The sequence below is a fragment of the Gadus morhua genome, chromosome 12, assembly GCF_902167405.1.
Source record: "Gadus morhua chromosome 12, gadMor3.0, whole genome shotgun sequence".
In the NCBI taxonomy this organism is placed as follows: Eukaryota; Metazoa; Chordata; class Actinopteri; order Gadiformes; family Gadidae; genus Gadus; species Gadus morhua.
In genome coordinates, this window is record NC_044059.1 from 9,820,000 (window position 1) to 9,838,875 (window position 18,876).

General features: G+C 45.5%; 1 protein-coding gene across 1 annotated transcript; it reads right to left on the reverse strand.

Moving 5' to 3' along the window:
* Positions 1 to 473: 473 nt before the first annotated feature.
* Positions 474 to 15,186, reverse strand: alpi.1 (alkaline phosphatase, intestinal, tandem duplicate 1). The gene is made up of 11 exons (XM_030373407.1): positions 14,771 to 15,186; positions 13,154 to 13,279; positions 11,666 to 11,781; positions 8,346 to 8,520; positions 5,810 to 5,982; positions 5,319 to 5,453; positions 4,874 to 4,949; positions 3,844 to 3,978; positions 3,057 to 3,248; positions 2,462 to 2,578; positions 474 to 1,793 (listed from the first exon to the last, which is right to left on the reverse strand). Exons 1-11 carry the CDS (start codon positions 14,868 to 14,870, stop codon positions 1,486 to 1,488), a joined length of 1,653 nt encoding a protein of 550 aa, XP_030229267.1. The 5' UTR covers positions 14,871 to 15,186; the 3' UTR covers positions 474 to 1,485.
* Between the last annotated feature and the right edge of the window lie 3,690 nt (positions 15,187 to 18,876).

Genomic DNA, 18,876 nt, shown 5'->3' on the forward strand with positions numbered 1-18,876 from the left:
TCATCCTTGCCCTTTAACAATATAATTGGTTTTTTGGGGTTGCTGTAAAGCTGGTACCTAGTCCGAAGTCTGATTTTATACAGCAGTCGATTAATAATCAATTATCATGTCTGCTAGAGGCACACAGGTAAGTGTGTGTGTGCGCGTGTTTGTCTGTCTGTATTTGTGTGTTTGTGTGTGTGCATATGTGTCTAGCTGTCTGTGTTTGTCTGTGTGTGCGCTTGTCTGTCTGTGTGTGTGTGTGTGTGTGTTTGTGTGTGTGTGTGTATGTGTGTGTGTGGTTGTTAGGTTGGTCTGGAGTATCCATATTCTGTAATATAAGAAAAGAACAGAATTATCATTCAGCAAAATAGTGGCTATGATGAATTGCTGCCTCTCTAAACCTGATATTCTCAAACTGTTTGGGCAGGTATCCAATGTGTGGCTCCACCACAGAGTAGGAAGAAGCCATTCATTTAATTCAGCCACAAATATGTAGGTCCTTTTTGTGTTTTTATTATTTCATACTTAACTAACATTTGGTAAAAACGCAGTACAAAAATACAATAACAATATCTGCATAGAAAATAAATTCATGTATCCCCGTCCGAGTAGATTTCAGATGAACATACCAGCTACGGGGAACACAGTTTGGAACCTATGAGGTTAAAATAAGAACTCAAAACTACACTTAAATTTCCGGTCAGTCAAGAGGTACAGCATCAGAAATCGTTTTGGTATGTCGCAGGCGCAGGTCAAAGGTCAGCTCTTCCCAACAGGCAGTGGAGTTATACTAGTTATAGCTTTGCCTCTCTGCCCATTATTATAATAAACACTTCTGAGTTAAATCGTAAATGATGGCTATTGTAGCCACTGTCTAAGGCCTCTGAGTCATCAGAAAAACAACGAGTCATCAGTTCTTTGGTAAAATACAGACACACACACACACACACACACACACACACCCACACACGCACACACTCACACACACACTCACATACACACAGTGATCCAAAAGACCAAAGATGAGAGGATTCTTTGAGGCTTATCCTACTGGCCCCTACTTATCATGTGATAAAAACGGCAGTTGGAAATTACGCCAATTAAATTGGTGATGCCACAAACGCAGTGTGTGTGTGTGTGTGTGTGTGCGTGTGTGTTTCCATAACAACAATTAAAATCAACCCCTGGAGGCTGTGTACATAGGCCTTTGTTGTTGGGTCTTGCACATGCGTGTATGTGTGCGTGTGTGTGAATGTGTGTGTGTGAGGAAGAAGGAGCCCAGACATACATTGTCTATATGATTATCTTCACTCTAGTGCATAGAACTGCTTCCACTTAGTCCATAGTGGGGTCCTCACGTGTGTGTGTGTGTGTGTGTGTGTGTGTGTGTGTGTGTGTGTGTGTGTGTGTGTGTGTGTGTGTGTGTGTGTGTATTTGTGTGTGTGTGTGTGTTGTATTGTGCACAGTATATCCTGTAAACGTCTCATCATTTCGTTCCCCTCGTCATTTCAACAGCAGCCATAGGACCAGTCCCACCAGCGGGGGGCACAAGCCCGACGCGGGGGTCCGGCGGCCCCCCGAGCTGGCGGCCTGTGTGTGGGGGCACTCCCCGTAGGAGCACTCCTTGGGGGGGCAGTCCTTGTAGGGCGGCAGGCAGGCGGCGTAGGCCATGACGTGGGCCACGTAGTTCTGCTCCTTCACCCCGTGGAAGAGGTGGGCCATGGGGCCGCGGGCGTAGATGGCCACGTCCTCCCCACCGTGGGTCTCCGAGTCCAGGGGCACGGCCGCCTGCTGCATGTACTCCTGGTCGTCTGGGGGAGGGGGCGGAGGTGGGGGGGGTATGGGTCTTACGGTAGACTGAGGTGATGAGACCGTCCCCAGTTTGGTAAATGTCTGTGTGTGGGTTCTATCGTATTTCTGCCTTAACATATTTTAACTAATTTGTTTTAATTGTTTCAGAGCCAAGTGAAATAGCGTTACATCTTCATTTTGGTCTATAACGCCGCATATTACGAACAGGGTGTTGTATTTTGTGAAATAGTTGGATAAGTAAAAGTTGTAGTTTCTAGAAAGGATCTGATAGGGTCAAGGTAGCCTTCAGATAAACAAGAATAACCGAGCCTTACTGAATCCCAGGTCGGAATTCTAACTACATTCACCTTCAGCAAATGTGCCCACATATCCAACCAGCCAAGGAAATGGTGCAAATGCCAAAGCCAAGAGAATGAATGAAAGTCTATCCTTAGAAAACAACCCCCGACCAACGGTAGAAGCAAATCTTTCCACAGGCTCACCAAAACTATTAGATAGCCACAATTGTCATATTTCACTCCTGCTTTGAACAGCAAAAACAAACATTCTGCAGGGTCATTCTTGAACCGCAACGAGTTGAAATGATCCATACACATTTTTATACACACCCCAGACAGGCAGGCAGGGAAGAGTCACATCTGAAAGACATTAGGTTTGGTTTGCTTACAGTAATCCACCAACGTGATGTTGGCCCTGGTTCCGTTCACATGCACATAACCCGGCCCGTTGGCATACAGGATGCTGGTGAACGGCATGCTGTCATCGGCCTTCTTCGCAGCCAGACCTGACCAAACGATGAAATGGAACGATGAAGGATCAGTGAGTAAGTGGGCAAGATATTCACCCAGATCGTTCAATGGCATCCATCTACACTGCGAATGAATCCATTCATTTTCAACATCAGTAGAATTCCTTGCAATATTAATCAAGTCGAATTGTTAGGCGACTTCCATGTTACTTTTCATATTATTTGCTGATTATTAATGGAAATTGTTATTGAATAATTGCATTGGAGTTTAGATTTACTAAATGTGTCATGGCTGGCATTGTTATTGTTGTTCCCTAGAATTATTGTTTTAGAATATAATGACAGATGGGACAAGATATTCTCTTGTGTTTGTCAGTAGAACAGTATTTAACTCGCTCATATTATTTAAATTGGTTCAATTCTGATTATATATATGTATGAATAATAAATGTATGTACATCCATCCCTACAGACATACAGTTCACCATACTCTTCAAAGCACCACGGATCGTACCAAAGATGGAGTTCCCTCTGGGGGTGTTCCCGCCTAACGTGAAGACGTGGGAGTGGTCCGCGGTCACCACGGTGAGCGTGTCCGACTCCCTGGTGAGCCGCGAGGCGCGGTGGATGGCGCGGTCGAACATCACAGCCTCCGTCAGCGCCAGTTTGGCGACCCCGTCGTGGTGACCGTGGTCGATTCTCCCTCGTAATGGAACAAGACCACAGGACAGCCGTCAGACCCAGAGACAAAAGGCAGGGGAAGCGGTGTAGTGGCTGGGGTTGCTCCACTTTCAGGAAGAGGCACTGGAGGTTCCCTGAGTGAGATGTCTAGCCTGCTACCCATGCCTGCTCCTATGTGTGTATATATATATATATATATATATATATATATATATATATATATATATATATATTAATAAGTACATACGATTCATCTGGTCCCAAACCTCACCACAGTATCTTTCAAAAACGCCATTTTACGGAAAAATACTGGAGCAGGGATTCTTTTAACAGATGTAAAGTAAATTAACAAGAAGACAGCATTGATTGCATTAATTATAAGTGACCGACTCCATGTGTTTTCTGTTCAATTTCCCAAAACGCTTTGAATCCAAGTGCCCATTTGGCACACATTACCGTCACATTTTGATGTTTCGAAACAAACAAAGAACAAAACAAAACACAAAGGGAACGGTTCTGTTGTTGTTTTCCCCCAGCGCTCTCCCCACCACAACAATCAGAACTGAACGGAACGAGCCCATCGTTTTTAACAGTTTGAACGCGGCCATTTTGAAACTCATCTTCCACAAACAGGAAGTAGCCTCGGGGGTTCTTGCTGAGGATCTGGATGGCCTTCTCGGTCATCTCCACGATGGAGGGGTCCCGCGTGTTGTTCCGGAACACCTCGAACCGCATGTCCTTTGGCTCGAACAGACCTGGAGTCACCGGGAAGGGGGAGGAGGAAGGGAGGAGAGGGAGGGAGGGAGGGAGGTCATACAAACAAATGAAATACAAATAGTAGGGGCTTGACTTCAATCCAGAAGGTTGCTAGTTAGATCCCCGGCTCCTCCTAGCTGAGTGTTGAGGTCTCCCTGAGCAAGACACCTAACTCTAATTGCGCCGACAAGATGGATGTTGCCCTGCATGAGTGACTGAATGGTTGTAAGTCGCTTTGGATAAAAGCGACTGCTAAATGTTAATGTAAACGCTATACAGGACAAATGTATGGCCAGGTAAATCGCCAAAGCTGTAGTCCCGTATGGGATGAGATCCAATTAGACAGTGGCTACAATGGTCAAATCAAACACATCCTTCTCTAAAATACTTTTTTATTATAATCTACACACAATGATTCAATCTATTTAGACCTGTCCTTATGTATTGCTATTGAGTCTGCTTTCGTTACCCAATCCTGTGAGGGACAGCTATCTGGCATTGATACTGTGGGGCAGATCGTCAAGTTCAAAGTTGACCCATTTTCTCAATTCATAGATAAGTTATCATCACCAAGGAAATACGAGATATCCATCAAGAGCTGGCCTGATATGGAAGTGCCAGTGTGTGTGTGTGTGTCAGTGTGTTTGTATTTGTTCTTGTTTCTAACAATTGATCTTCGAAAATTGTTGATATACTGTCAATGCTTTAGACCTTCTATGTTTTATTACAATGAAGGATAATTGTTCGCTTGCAAATGATTGACCCTCAGATTTAGTATTCAAACGGTGTTTCAGACATGACTTTGAACTCTGCGTGATCCGACTCCATTTTTTGAGTCTACCTTTGTACTATGATACAAAGTATACGCCGAGGCCATAGCTGTGGAACACCAACCCATGAGACGGTCGGTGGTCTTGGGGTTGATCTCGTCAAACTGCTCCTTGTGCCAAACATAGTGGGACTTCTTCTTCTGCAAAGTAAACAAACACACAGGATGAAGTGTGTCATAATGAGTATTTATGTTTTTTGCCTGGCCTCGTTCGAAGCAGCACAGCAGTCCCAGGTGTGTCTCTTCTCCCAATCAGTCACCGCCCACGGTCTATTTACGGATCATTATAGTCATTATAGTCATTATGACATTACGGAGCTAAAGTCAGCATTACTATCATAGTGAATTGTACTGTTCAGTGCTGTACTTTTACAAAAATATACCTAACTAAAACATGTAAATGAAAGGATAGGAAACACAAGAAAGTCATATCCACTAGTTTATGACCACAGAAGGAGCTGTACCGATTCTATGAGCTCATTGAAACCCGAGGAGAAAAGTGAGTCGTACCGGCTTGGCCTTCAGCCACTGCTCGATGAGGTTCTTCCTGTCCTTGCGGTCCCCCTTCCGGGAGTTGGAGGTGGGGTACTCAGGATCCGGGGTTCCCTTGGGGGTCATGTACATCCGTCCTCCCCCGAGAATCACCTATTGCGGAGACGGGATAGCCCGGTCGATAGGCAAGGCGAGGCCACTCGATTTATGTTTTGCGCTTTTTAGACACGAGGCAGACTCAAAGTGCTTCACGCAGGAACATTGTCATACAATAAAATGAAGTTTAAAAGAAAATAAAGGCAAAGTAAAAAAATAATGAAAGTGCAATGTATTTAAGATTTCGAAGAAGGCTAAAACAAAAGTGAAATAGTTCAATGAGAGTACGACTAGTTCAGGTGAAAATAAGAACTCTGTTTCTAGGAATGGCGTCTGAATCCACGCCTGAATCTCAACTAATGAAGATCGGAATAAATCGGGAATGATTGCGGAAACTTTTCCCGCGTGCGTACGTCGATGTCGACGTTGGTGACCAGCTGCGTGGCGATGTCCACGCAGCCGTGGCGGCGCGCGCTGGCGGGCAGGTCGGCGTCGCTGTACCAGCTGCGGCTGACGGAGTGGGCGTACGCGGCGGCCGGGGAGGCGTGCTGCACCCTCGTGGTGGTCACGATGCCCACCGCCTTACCTGAGGAACACGCACGCGCACACACGCACACGCAACACATGTAAACACGCACACGTGTACACACGCACGCACACACACACGCGAGCGCGCGAGCGCACACGCGTACATACACACACGCAGAAGCACACACACGCACGCACACACACACACTCACGCACGCACACGCATACACGCACACGCATACACACACACACACACACGGCACACACACACACACACGCAGGCACACACAGAGGTGAAGTTAACACACACACACACACACACACGGCACACACACACACACACACACGCACGCACACAGAGAGGTGAAGTTAACACACACACACGCACACACACACGGCACACGGCACACACACACACACACACACGCACGCACACACAGAGGTGAAGTTAACACACACACACACACACACACGCGCACACACACAAACACGCACGCACACACAGAGGTGAAGTTAACACACACACACACACACACACACGCACACACACACACACACACACACAAATAAGGAAAATGGTGGCCATTTTCCTTATTTTTCTTCCCACACATGCATAGTAGCACTGGGTAGATTCAGAACAGGTTCCGCGTTTGGTTACGAGGTGCATTAATGCAAAGATACAGCACAGCTTCAGGAGACAACAGAATGTGTACTGTACAAACTGTGTACTGTACAAACTGCATATATTGTCATCAATTGTTCCGCTGTACAGAAGCACAGACATGTTGGCTTCATTTACATTTGATAACGTCGTATCGGTAGACATTAGGTGCAGGTGACGGGGTCGGCTAAGCTCAGGAAATAGAGTGGTTGACTTGTGACCATTAGGTTGCTAGTTTGAGCAAACTAAGATAAGGATTCCCTGAGCGAGACGCCTAACCATGACCGGCGGTCAGCTTCCACGGGTGTGTGTATGAACGACTGCTAGTCGCTTTGGATAACAGCCAATGCCGTAAATGTAATGCACACGTGCACACAATCACCTACTACCAGGCCCACACACAAGTATACTGCTAGGCTACAATATAAAGTCTCTAATCTCACTAATAAATCTCACTATTTCAAAAAGCAGTTTTGTCCTCTTAAAGATTAATAGCGACAGTAGGGAGTTTTAATGGCCATGGTAGATCATTAACTGAATTGAATAACGCTATTTTTTCTCAACAATGTATGACTCAGTGTTTGCCCTTTGGATCATTGCTCCATTTCAATCACTAGGATCTTCCCAGTAGGATGCATCGGATGGCTCTTGTGCACCGCATGGTGACCCATCACGACTCTACTCTGTCTCATGAAACTGCCCACAGGAAACATAGGACAACAACGGCGACATTAACATGAACAACTCAACATGTTATGTATGTAACATAACACAAAGGGGACAAATGGTGTTAAACATATGGTGTTGGGAATGGGATATAGGAGCTCTGTGTAGACCCTTGGGTTTTAATGACTTTACCCTATAATATATGTAAATATATATATAAGATACTGAAGGATCTCGCACTCCCCCAGGCATCTTAATCTCTGTGTTGAGTTCCCGTTCCCGTGTCAGCATTGCTGTACTACCATACTCGTCTATCGCACTATTGTAATAATGTTTGATCAACTTTGATGTTTGATGTTTGACGTGTTGTGCCACTCAAATATAATAAACTAATATAGTTGAGCTGAGCAACTAAAGTTTCTCGTTCAAATAAATCATACAGATAAGAAAGCCCTTTAGTTGCCCAAACTCGGAAACCATGTGATATCCCGCCAGGACTTACTTGGTCAGACTTCAAAGTTTTTTTTTTGGAAATGTGGGCATGGAGCATTCTATATCAAATCATAGAGAGATGTGGGGGATAGACCCAGAAGAAGGCAAGTTCCTAAATAGGAAGCCTCTTTGCAGTTGGAACACAAATCTGACCAAATTAGTTTTAGTAACACCCACGCATGTTAAAACCAATCCAGCCAATCACAGCTCAAGCACCAGCCGATTGGCCCGCCCAAATGGTTAGGGTCTTCCTCCAGGCTTTCGTATAACCTGCAACGAAGGCTGTGGTGGGCTGAGCTCAGGGGGTAGAGACTAGAGGGTTGACTTGTAGCCGGAAGGTTCCCCGGCGACTCCCAGCTCCCAAATGTAGGGTTAGCGTGTTTAGGTGTTCCTAAACACGCTAACCCTAACTGCTACCGACAAGCTCGCTGTCGGTTGCTGCATGGTGCATGGTCGACTCCGGCGTCGGTTGGTGAATGTGTGTATGAATGGTTGCGGTTTGCTTTGGATAAAAGTGTCTAAAATTAAAAACATTTAAACGAAAGTATAACAAGAGGGAGTGAAAATCGAGGTTAGCTATAACGTAACCCGAGCGCTCTTACCTTGTGCTTTAGCGCGCCGCAACACAGAGTACACCTCGTTCCCGAAGGTGGTGTTGCACTCGTAGGCCACCGCTCGGGCGCTAAGGCCTACCGTCTTGGCGTTGGCCTTCACCCCGCAGTGGTAGGCCGTGGCCGTGCTAGCGCTGTCGGCCACCTGTCTGTCCACACTGTAGGTCTGTTGTAAAGGGAGACGGCGGGAGATAGCATCACAAGACGAGCAGAGGTATGGTTGAAAGGTAATAACTAATAACGAAAGGTCCCATATCATGCCACAAGGTGAGAGTGTGATTAGCCGTTAAAAGCCGTGTGGAAAATCCGCCTCTTCCTGTGTTTTAGTGACATCACAAGTGGGCTTGTCCACATAGATGTGTGCTGGATAGATCAGTCTACCAGCCTCCCCAGTGGACTATAGCAAACGTTTGCTCATCTATCCGTGACACATCTAGGTGGCAGATCTAGGTACACCTGGTGGTTTTAATATGGGACCTTTAAAGCCCAGCAGAGCAATGGAGGGATATGCCGCTTTTCCACCGCACATGTAGCTCGACTCGACACGACACGACTCGACACGACTCGACACGGTAGCAGCGCGGGTCCTTTTCCACCGCAAATAGTACCTCCGGGACGTGGGCGGGGTCGGCTGCGTGAAAGGGCCGTGACGTATTTTTGTACGCGACGCAAACAACACCTACGTAACCCACACATGGACAGAACACACATAACAACAATGGAGAACATCGATGCGATGGTATTCGTGTTCATATTATTAGCTGGCATGTTGAAGAAGTGGAATATGTTGGCTGCGGCGCTGTTATGGCTGTTACCAGCATGGTTGCCATGTCGCTCTCGTGACTTCGTCACACTCTCTGGCCAATCAGTGGCCGGCCGTCTGCCGACGTCACCTTTTAGCATCGGCTCAGCCGCTTGGAACCTAGAGCGAGGCGGTACTAGAAAAAGCAGCCACTTCAGGTACCAGATACCATGTTTTTGCGGTGGAAACGCAAAAAATGCGAGCTGAGTCGAGTCGTGTCGAGCTGGTACCATGCAGTGGAAAAGCGGCATTACAGTGTTGGCGAGAACATCACAGAAACGACGTTGTAAATGAAAGCGTGAAGAGGTTTTAAGACAGGGACCAACAACCGCCTAAATAAATGTGTTTCCTATGGCGCTGTTTTAGAGTCGAGTGTTGGGAAAATCACACACAAATGGGGGACGTAGAAGAGCACAGGTTGAAATACTCGAGAGCGGGCTGAAATTGTCAAAGGCGCAGATGAGCACATCCAGCACACAGGGAGAGCGTTGAGAGGTCAGAGAGAATGGTTATTTTCCTCGAACAATAATTTACACTTTCCTGCCCACAGTGCTCTCTCAAAGCCTACATGCGCTCACTCGTCTCGCTCTCTGGGTGCTCTCAAAACGACAGTGTTCAGAGCGATTGACCTCTGTGTCATGGGCCAGCTGTAGCATTGCCTGCTTCGTTGACAATGCGTTTCTTTTATAGCTCCAGTCATTGGCAGCAGACCAGAAAACAAACGCTACCCCTCCGGTAGGTGAAGTAGTACCTTTTGATATTAATGCTGTTGATTTCACTCATTGTATGGTGTTTTTTTCTTTTTTAATGGTGGCTACATGTTTTTGATAATTCCAACTTGATGTAACGTTAGCTACTACTGTTAGTTTGGGCGAGAACAATGCTTGATTCTGGAATTATATTAAAAAATATATATCCTCAATATATGGCTGGCCACTCAACACCCCGCTCTGCGCCATCGACATGCTCATCTGCGCCTTAAACATTTTTTCTTGCACTTCCGATTCTAACGATCTGTGCCCTGGGACCAAAGCCGGAGGGGTCAATCCGATTCAGCCCTTTAGTTGCTATTCAGTTGTGCTTCGCTGGTTGAACAATGGGTCATGGTTGAATATTTTAAATGCCTTCCAAACCACCCAGCACTCAGCTGAATATACAGAATCGGATGGGGTTAGCACAGCTTTGCATGTGTGTAATTTCAGGGGTTTCCTGCCTGTCAAGGTTTTCATTGGAGATGTGGACTTATGCTAAACCTTTTTAAATACCAATGTGTCTGGTCCCACATTAAGCAAGGGTACACTCAAGCTCCACTGGGCTGGAATGAGACAAGATGAAACTCGTCAGCAGAACAAAGCATGCAAACCAACAGTTGACTTCTGTGTTGTTTCTTTTTCAAAATAAAAGCATGCACTTTTTCCTTCAAACCAAATCTGTGGGTTATTTTTCCATCGGGCCTTCCGAATGAAACGTAGGGAGGCTTTTCAAATAAAAGCATGCACTTTTTTCTTCAAAATAAATCTGTGGGTTATTTTCATGTCGGCCTTCCGAATGAAACGTAGGGAGGCTTTTCAATAAGTAGGAATGCTTTTTCAGCCTCAAAAGTACAGTCTGTCTTTGTTTACTTGTGTTGTCTAACTGTCGCCTGCCACAGATTGATAGTAGATATGACGGCCATATCAACTCTCCGGATGCATTTTGCTCAGTGCAGAAACAGGAGGCCTCCGTGACTCTGTGACTCTTAATGTGCGTTTTTGGAAGACAGAAGAATTCCACAGAACTAAACTCAAACTACTTTTTGTCGACTACCACAAACGACAGAACTTGCGAGCGGTTATGGGTCATTACACAGAGGATGTTGGCAATACAAAGACACATAAGTTGGCTGGCCCGGCTGTGCACTTTAAAACGGCATGGAGTCTGACATTGTTCTGCTTCTCAGTGTTCCTCTGCACACTTTTGCACGCCACACATGTGACAGAGACAGATGTGGATCCCTGCTAGTTCACACAAGCAGTCAATGCTGTGATTGATTCTCTTTCAAACGCATCACTCACTTCACCCACAAAGACACACACACACACACACACACACACACACACACACACACACACACACACACACACACACACACACACACACACACACACACACACACAATCACATGACGACCGAATGTCACACTTTTTCTTATAATTAACACCAGACAGCCCCACCAGCATAAATTATTAACACCAAGTTTTTTAGGGTGTGTGAATGTTTGACAATGCAAGAATGTGTTAGTTCATGTGTGTGCATGCAAGAGTGTTTGCATGTGTGTGTGTGTGTGTGTGCATGTGTGTTCTCGTGTGCCTGTTAATGTTCATACCTGAATTGAGCAAACATTGTACAATTCTTTTTTCCTTATTTTGTCTTTGCTTTGATATATTATTGATCGCCCGAAGTATAGTGAATCCAAACATGAAATTAATGTCTGGACTAGTGATGTGGTACGAATCACTTGGTACTGTACCTTAGAAAGAGCCAGGTAGGGGAAGCTGTCCATGGCCAGCACTGTCTCCTCCCCTGACTTCCCCTCCATCTGACCCTTCAGGATACGCGCTGCAGTCACTGTGGACACGCCCATACCTGCCAGTGGACCAATGAGAGGCAAGCGAGAATGTGACTCATGTAAAACCCAACACCATTCTGTGGTTTGATGCTCGGTTTCTTCTTATACAAAGTCCTGCTGCTTCTTCCAGAATCGAGTCTTCTGCTTATTTTGAGTTGCACACTATAATTATTGTTTGGGAAAACTTTCTTTAATATATTTTATATGATACGAAAAAAAAAATATTTATGTACACAAAATTATAAACAGAGAAATTCTAATACGGCCAATATGGTGTGCGAACAGACAGATGGACACACATGCTGTGAATTAGCTTTAACATTACTGTCCCTCAAGCGTATTCATTTTATATGTATATATATTAGTTTAATTAATCTCACCCCACTATATATCCTCACCAGTTCGCCTTACTAGACGCAAGTAAAAAACAGTTTGCTTAATAAAAACCTTTTCTCGCTTTAAAGACGTTTTATATTCTCTTAAATATTCTTGTTAAAAAAAACACTCAGAGAGACGTCTTTGTTGGGAGCATGGAAAGCACGGACCACCCACACATATGCATCTGAGTGCATCTGATTAGGAGCAGAGATTCTGGCACCAAGAGAATCTCTTAAAGCTCTTCTGTGTTACCAAGCAAACCCCCCCAGATCCAATATGACCCTCTAAACATACCCGTAGAGTTACGAGCCCCCAGCCACAACTACTTGCCAACCGTATATTCTAGATCAATTCTGACTCAGATGGAAACTCCTGCTAATTGCCACAGAAGTACTAACATTGAGGTAGGATCCTGGAAATGTTACCACTGTGGGTTTTACATCCTCCCCAGTTAATGAAACGATAGGAAAACTACTATAGCATGCTTCTCCTGCTGAGATGATTCTGTTATTGTGCTTTTAGCTTTAAGGTCATTATTATGTTCTAGGAGGTGCTGGCTGTTTGTTTGGATAAGTGGCAACCATTTAGGGAAAGGTTTAGATGTGTTTTTTGTTTCATTGGTTTACTTGACAGGGACAGAACACATTCAAAACATTTCTTTAAATGTTTTCACAGGTAGCCGGCGAGGCTAGATGACATCTGCAACACATCTTTGAGTCCAAACCTAAAGGTTGTGCATTCCCATCCCAATGTGTCCTCAGTCTACATGTAGGCTATCTGATAAAGACTCCCTAATTTCTACTCATTAATTCCAATGACACACTCTTACTATTAATATAGTAACTGGACTCAAATACATCTCCAGTTTTTACTGAACAATATTTATCTATATATATATTTTTAAATTGTAAAGATGTCTATTACAAGAGAACCATTAAACTTACGTACCACAAGTTGAACACGTAATACAGGTTAAGAAAAAACACCAAGCGTGCTGCCATGACGACCTACCGTCTCCCAGGAAGAGGATGAGGTTCTTGGCCCGGTGTTCGCGGGGGCGGAGCTTCAGGGCAGCGACCAGCGTGTCACGTGCCTGAGCGTCCCAATAGGCTGGCTCCTTCTCCCGCTCATAGAGCGCTGGGCCGTGGACAGCAGCAAACACACACGTAAATAAACACGACGCACACCGCATCAACCGTACGCACACGAGACGAGGGTGTACTCTAAAACAAACACATCCAGCCCAACACACAAACACAGGCACCCACACACACACACACACACACACACACACACACACACACACACACACACACACACGTGTTTCAGAGCACACGTCGGTGGATACATGTAGCATGCACATACAGAAGATCTACATTTTTTTAAATACGACAGCCTGTCTTGAGCTTTCCATAGATTGAAACTACATGACCACAAAACCTGCACTTAATGAAACACAGACAACGAAACACACGCACACAATCACAAGAACACAACACGTACTGTACATACATCGGCACACACACAAAACAAATCAAAGCAACCAAGCAGTACATCTAGAACCTTCCAAAGGCATTGGCGTAGTGCTTTGTTCTCGTGTGTGTATCTATGTGTGTCTGTGTTTCTTCTAACACACACTTCTCACGCCGCAAGATCATGTAAGCGCGAGTGCACACATACCAGTGGTGAACACCAACGCGCGTGTGCGTGTGTCAATTCTCTCTCTCTCTCTCTCTCTCTCCCCCCCTCTCCCCCTCTCTCTCCCCCCCTCTCTCTCTCTCTCTCTCTCTCTCTCCACCCCTCTCCCCCTCTCTCTCTTCTACCCCCTCTCCCCCTCTCTCCCCCCCCTCTCTCCCTCTCCCTCTCCCTCTCTCTCTCTCTCTCTCCCTCTCTCCCTCTCTCCCTCTCTCTCTCTCTCTCTCTCTCTCTCTCTCTCTCTCTCTCTCTCTCTCTCTCTCTCTCTCTCTCTCTCTCTCTCTCTCTCTCTCTCTCTCTCTCTCTCTCAACCACACACACAGAGCCTCAGGGGAGAATGAGATGTGACTGTGTGGTTTCCCCACAGCGGTCCCCATGCCCAGAGCATCCTTCGAGGACTCTAACCTCACAGACACCACGGGGCCGAGGGACAGCCAGCCCAGCGAAGGTCAAGGAACAACGTTCCGTCCGTCGCACAACGTAAAAAGAACGCTCCAAGTCACACTCGGTACACAGGTTGAGCTCAAGGGGGGAGTACACAAGGACACAAAGTGGACACACATAGTGAACCAATATTGACCATGTGTGGGTATATATAGACACATCTTCCTCCAACCACAGGACGATAGCTTTTAGCTTGCAGCAAGGCAGAAGAAAACGTCAAGGCAAACACACGTACAAATACAAACAAATACAAACACACACACACAACAACACACACACAAACACACACAGAAGAAGATACCTCACTCCCCGCATACTGTATATATCCATCAAATATCCATCCACTGTATTATTGAGTATCCTATCGATCCGATGATGAGTTTCCTATTGAGTCCAACGTAAAAATAACCTCTACAGCAAATTCCTCCACAACGATATTAATACTTCAGCTCATAATACCAACAATAGCGTGGCATTCCTTGCGCTCACCTTGGTTGTCCCCCAGGGCCGTGTCCAGCAGCAGCAGCAGTGAGGGCCCCAGTAGTAAGAGCTGGAGCCCGGGGGGGCCCAGAGCGTGTTGCGTCCGCATCCCGAACCTGAGGAGCCCCTGGAGGTGCGCGCTGTACAGGTCTCACCTGGCCGGCACCTGGGATGACCGGGGGCCAGCGGCAGGGCGAGAGACACCGAGGGGGAGAGAGAGAGAGAGAGAGAGAGAGAGGGAGAAGGAGAGGGAGCGAGTGCACTGCAAAGACCTCCAGCCCAGCTTTTTAACAGGTCTGCCGGGGTGGTGTTGGAAGGAAGGGCCCACGCCAGCTCATAGGCTAGGAACCGCACGGTAGTGAGGAGGGAGAGGAGGGAGAGAGAGAGAGTGAAAGAGTAGGGAGAGAGGGTGGTGGAGAGGGAGGAGGAGGAGGAGGAGGAGGAGGGGGAGGAGGAGGGAGAGTGATAGAAATGAAAAACAAGAGACAGAGACGAGAGAAGGGAAATAGGGGAGTGAGAGAGAGAGTCAGTGAGTAAGAGAGAAAGAGAGAGTGAGGGAGAGAGAAGAGGGAATGGGAGAGAGAGCGAGGGAGAGTGAGAGGGAGGGAGAGGGAGAGAGAGAGAGAGGGGAGAGAGAGGGGGGGAGAGAGGGAGAGACCACACAAGAGCGGCGTGAAACTAGACCCCTTTGCTTTGAGTCCTGAAAACGCAAACCCCTTTCATTGTTTTAAACAGTATACTGTTTTCTCTCCTCCCTAATGATGTCTGTCTCACTCTGAGATGTTTTTAGAATGCATTGAAATTGTCTTTTGATGTAGCCGGTATGTATAACGCCTTCCTTTAGGCCGCGGTCCATTCAAATGAGGGGAAATGGACGGACTTCCCAATTTGTGTTGGCATCCACCCTCGTACAAATCCTAATGGTCTCTCTTTCCACTTCTTCTCTACCCCATGGAAAAATAGAGTGACAGGGGGGGGGGGGAAGAGAGAGAGAGAGAGAGAGAGAGAGAGAGAGAGAGAGAGAGAGAGAGAGAGAGAGAGAGAGAGAGAGAGAGAGAGAGAGAGAGAAAGACAGAGACAGAGAGAGAGAGGGGGAATGGGATATATAGTTGGGGTTTGATTGGGTTATGATGTGCTCTCCATTTCATGTTACAAAGTTGCTTTTATTTCAAATTTCTTCCCCTTTTCCATTCTTTAAGTTTGAAAGACCCCAATATTTTCGCCTCGCTCACCAAGTCCGCTTGGCTGTTCCTCTGTGGCAAGCAAGAAAAAAAAACGGCAAGCATTTTTCTTCTGTGAGGTAGTGGAGAGTGCCAGGAGAAGATAAAAAAAAATAGTACCCCAAAAAGTCTTTATTTTTTTCTTCTTCTTCTTCTTCTTCTTCTTCTTCTTCTTCTTCTTCTTCTTCTTCTTCTCTTTAATTCGGTAACGCTCGCATGTTGGAGGAATGGGTCGGCCAAACGTGGTAGTACCGGAGGAACCTCCATTCCTGTTAGGATGTCTAACCAGCCCTGGAGGTGGGAAGCTTCCCTCCTACCAGTCATTACACAAACCAGAGCTACAGTAGACCTCTCCCGTCCTGCCAACAGCCCGATCTCTGCCGTCACCCCGAGGGGAACCGCGCCTCGCTGCCTGCCGCTACTCACATGCATCTAATCAGCGCTTGCAAAAAATGATGGCAACGCAAAAGCTGAAGTGAAATTGTAAAAAAAAGTTATGATGGGAAATCTGTGGCGACACAAAAGAGTGCGGGAAAAACGCGTCGAAACATGGAGATGGAGATTTGTTAGGCCTGGCTTACGCTGGGTTAGTCAGTTGCGTGTCATCCCAACACTAGTTTAAATAGTGTCTTGTCTGAGGTCGCCGCTGTGGATTCCAAGCGGAAACAAATGTGTTGGTGGATGCCTTTAGGAGTTCCAATGGGAAGGAGATTTACCTGTCGTCACTATGCTGCGCTGCGTGCTATCTGGCCCGGGCAGAAAGTTGTGGTTTTACAAAACGTTTCCCTGTTTATTGAAAGCTTTAATCTGTTTGAGATCCGTCTCGGATTATTTATGAGTCTAAATAACTGAGCGTGTCAAACATTGAGCGTGCCTGCAATTTTTTTGCATTTGGTACTTGTTCTGATTTGTCTCTAGTATGTTTTATCTAACGAATGGAAAAATACAAGGAGATAGGAAGTTATCTTAATAAGTAATGGATGTTGTTTATTGTGATGCTGGCAGTTGATGTCTGTGAAGATTTCTGTTCTACAAACAAAGGCAGAAAATAGCAAAACTGGGTGTTTTTTTTCTGCCAAACATTGGTCCATTTATGTATTTTGACTCACCCAATGTCAAACTCTTTTCCAAGTCAAAACGAAACATGCATTGTTCATAACTCCAAAAGGATGGGTCTTTTGGCATCATGAAAAATAAATAAACAAAAGTGGATTACAGAAGAACAAAAGAACATAACCAAATAATTATATTGTTTTCAGTTTGCCCAATTCAAGACCTGACAAAACCCAGTGTTTCCCCCAGCACTGTGTTGTTAAGGCGGCCGCCTTATCAACAATAGGGCCCCGCCTTGACTACCAATGTATATAAAATAAATAAAAGAAATTATCCAAAAAAAAATATTATTATTATTATTTTTTTTTTTTTTAAATTATTATGCATTAACAAAGTAGAAAACTCTCGTAGGGAAAGAAAACATACTTCCATCAGGTGTAAAAATAAAGATCAATAATGCATCGGTGTTCACAACAATGGTCAATGGTCGTGACATCAAGCTTTTTTAATTGAATTTTAGGGAGACCCCCCCCCGCTCCTTGACCACCTTGACTAAGACATTTACTGGGGGAAACACTGAAACCTGATTCAAAGTTTGTGAAGCTAATCAAAAGTAAGTTGTTTACCACATTTATACCACATTTACATTTATACCACCAGAACGCATGGATCCATAGGAGAAAGTTTTCAATAGGAAACTGGCAACCGAGTTTTCGTATCTGGGCTAGAGGTTGTCAATTAAAATGATCTTCAAAAGGGTTCCTTCCTGGAATTGTTTTGACTCTGCAGAAGGTATGGAAACCCACCCAGGGCTACCCCCCCTCATTTAGGCATCTGGCGTCGGCGGTAGGCTTTAAGTGGTCCTCTCCGCGCTCCAGCCATATCTCGCCCTATACATTCTGTAAATTACAGTGGGGATTCAAAGTCTTTTGAAGGAAATGTTAAGGTTCAGGTAATCAAAGGGAAAGACTGTGTGTGTGTCTGTGGTAGACCATAACTGTTCAGGAAAGTAAGCAAATTCTGTTTGAATGTTGTTACATTTAAATGGGATAGGTCTTAGGAGAGTTTGTCTGACAACATTTGGCTGCTTTTAAAAAGATTAATAAGGAAAGCCGTATCGACGCCACATGTGGTGGGTGACACGTTAAAGTGAGTATACAGAGGCTACAAAAAAATGAAATGGGTAATATATAAGGATGAATGATGACCTGCAATAACGTAGTGCTTTATGAAGGAGGCATCGCTAAACTAATAAAGCTAAAACAGTCAATGAGGCCTGTAATCTATCTTGGCCTTGTCACACACACACACACACACACACACACACACACACACACACACACACACACACACACACACACACAAACCCAAACACACATCCTCACACACACACACGTGTGTGTGTGCGTGTGGTGGGTATGTGTGTGTGAGACTATTTCCACCTCCTAAAGAGAATAAATCTAGTAAAAAAAAAAGTATCTTGTAAATGATGGAGCATATATGCACGCAGCAGCCAACTGAGATCCAATCTCTTGGAAGTGAGAGTCGTCTCGTAGTAAAAGCCTTGTTTTTTTTTACAGCTGGTCCAGAGACAATTACCGTATGCAGAGGGGCCCGGGGCCCGACTCAGGACGCTATAGACGGGCGGACCGGCCTGAACATCAAAGGGAAGGGGCCCGATAAGGCGACCCCTCTTAAGTGTTTAATTGGACTCATAAAGGAAATATGGAGGTTAGGTTACCCTATATAAAGGTTACTGTGTGTGTGTGTGTGTGTGTGTGTGTGTGTGTGTGTGTGTGTGTGTGTGTGTGTGTGTGTGTGTGTGTGTGTGTGTGTGTGTGT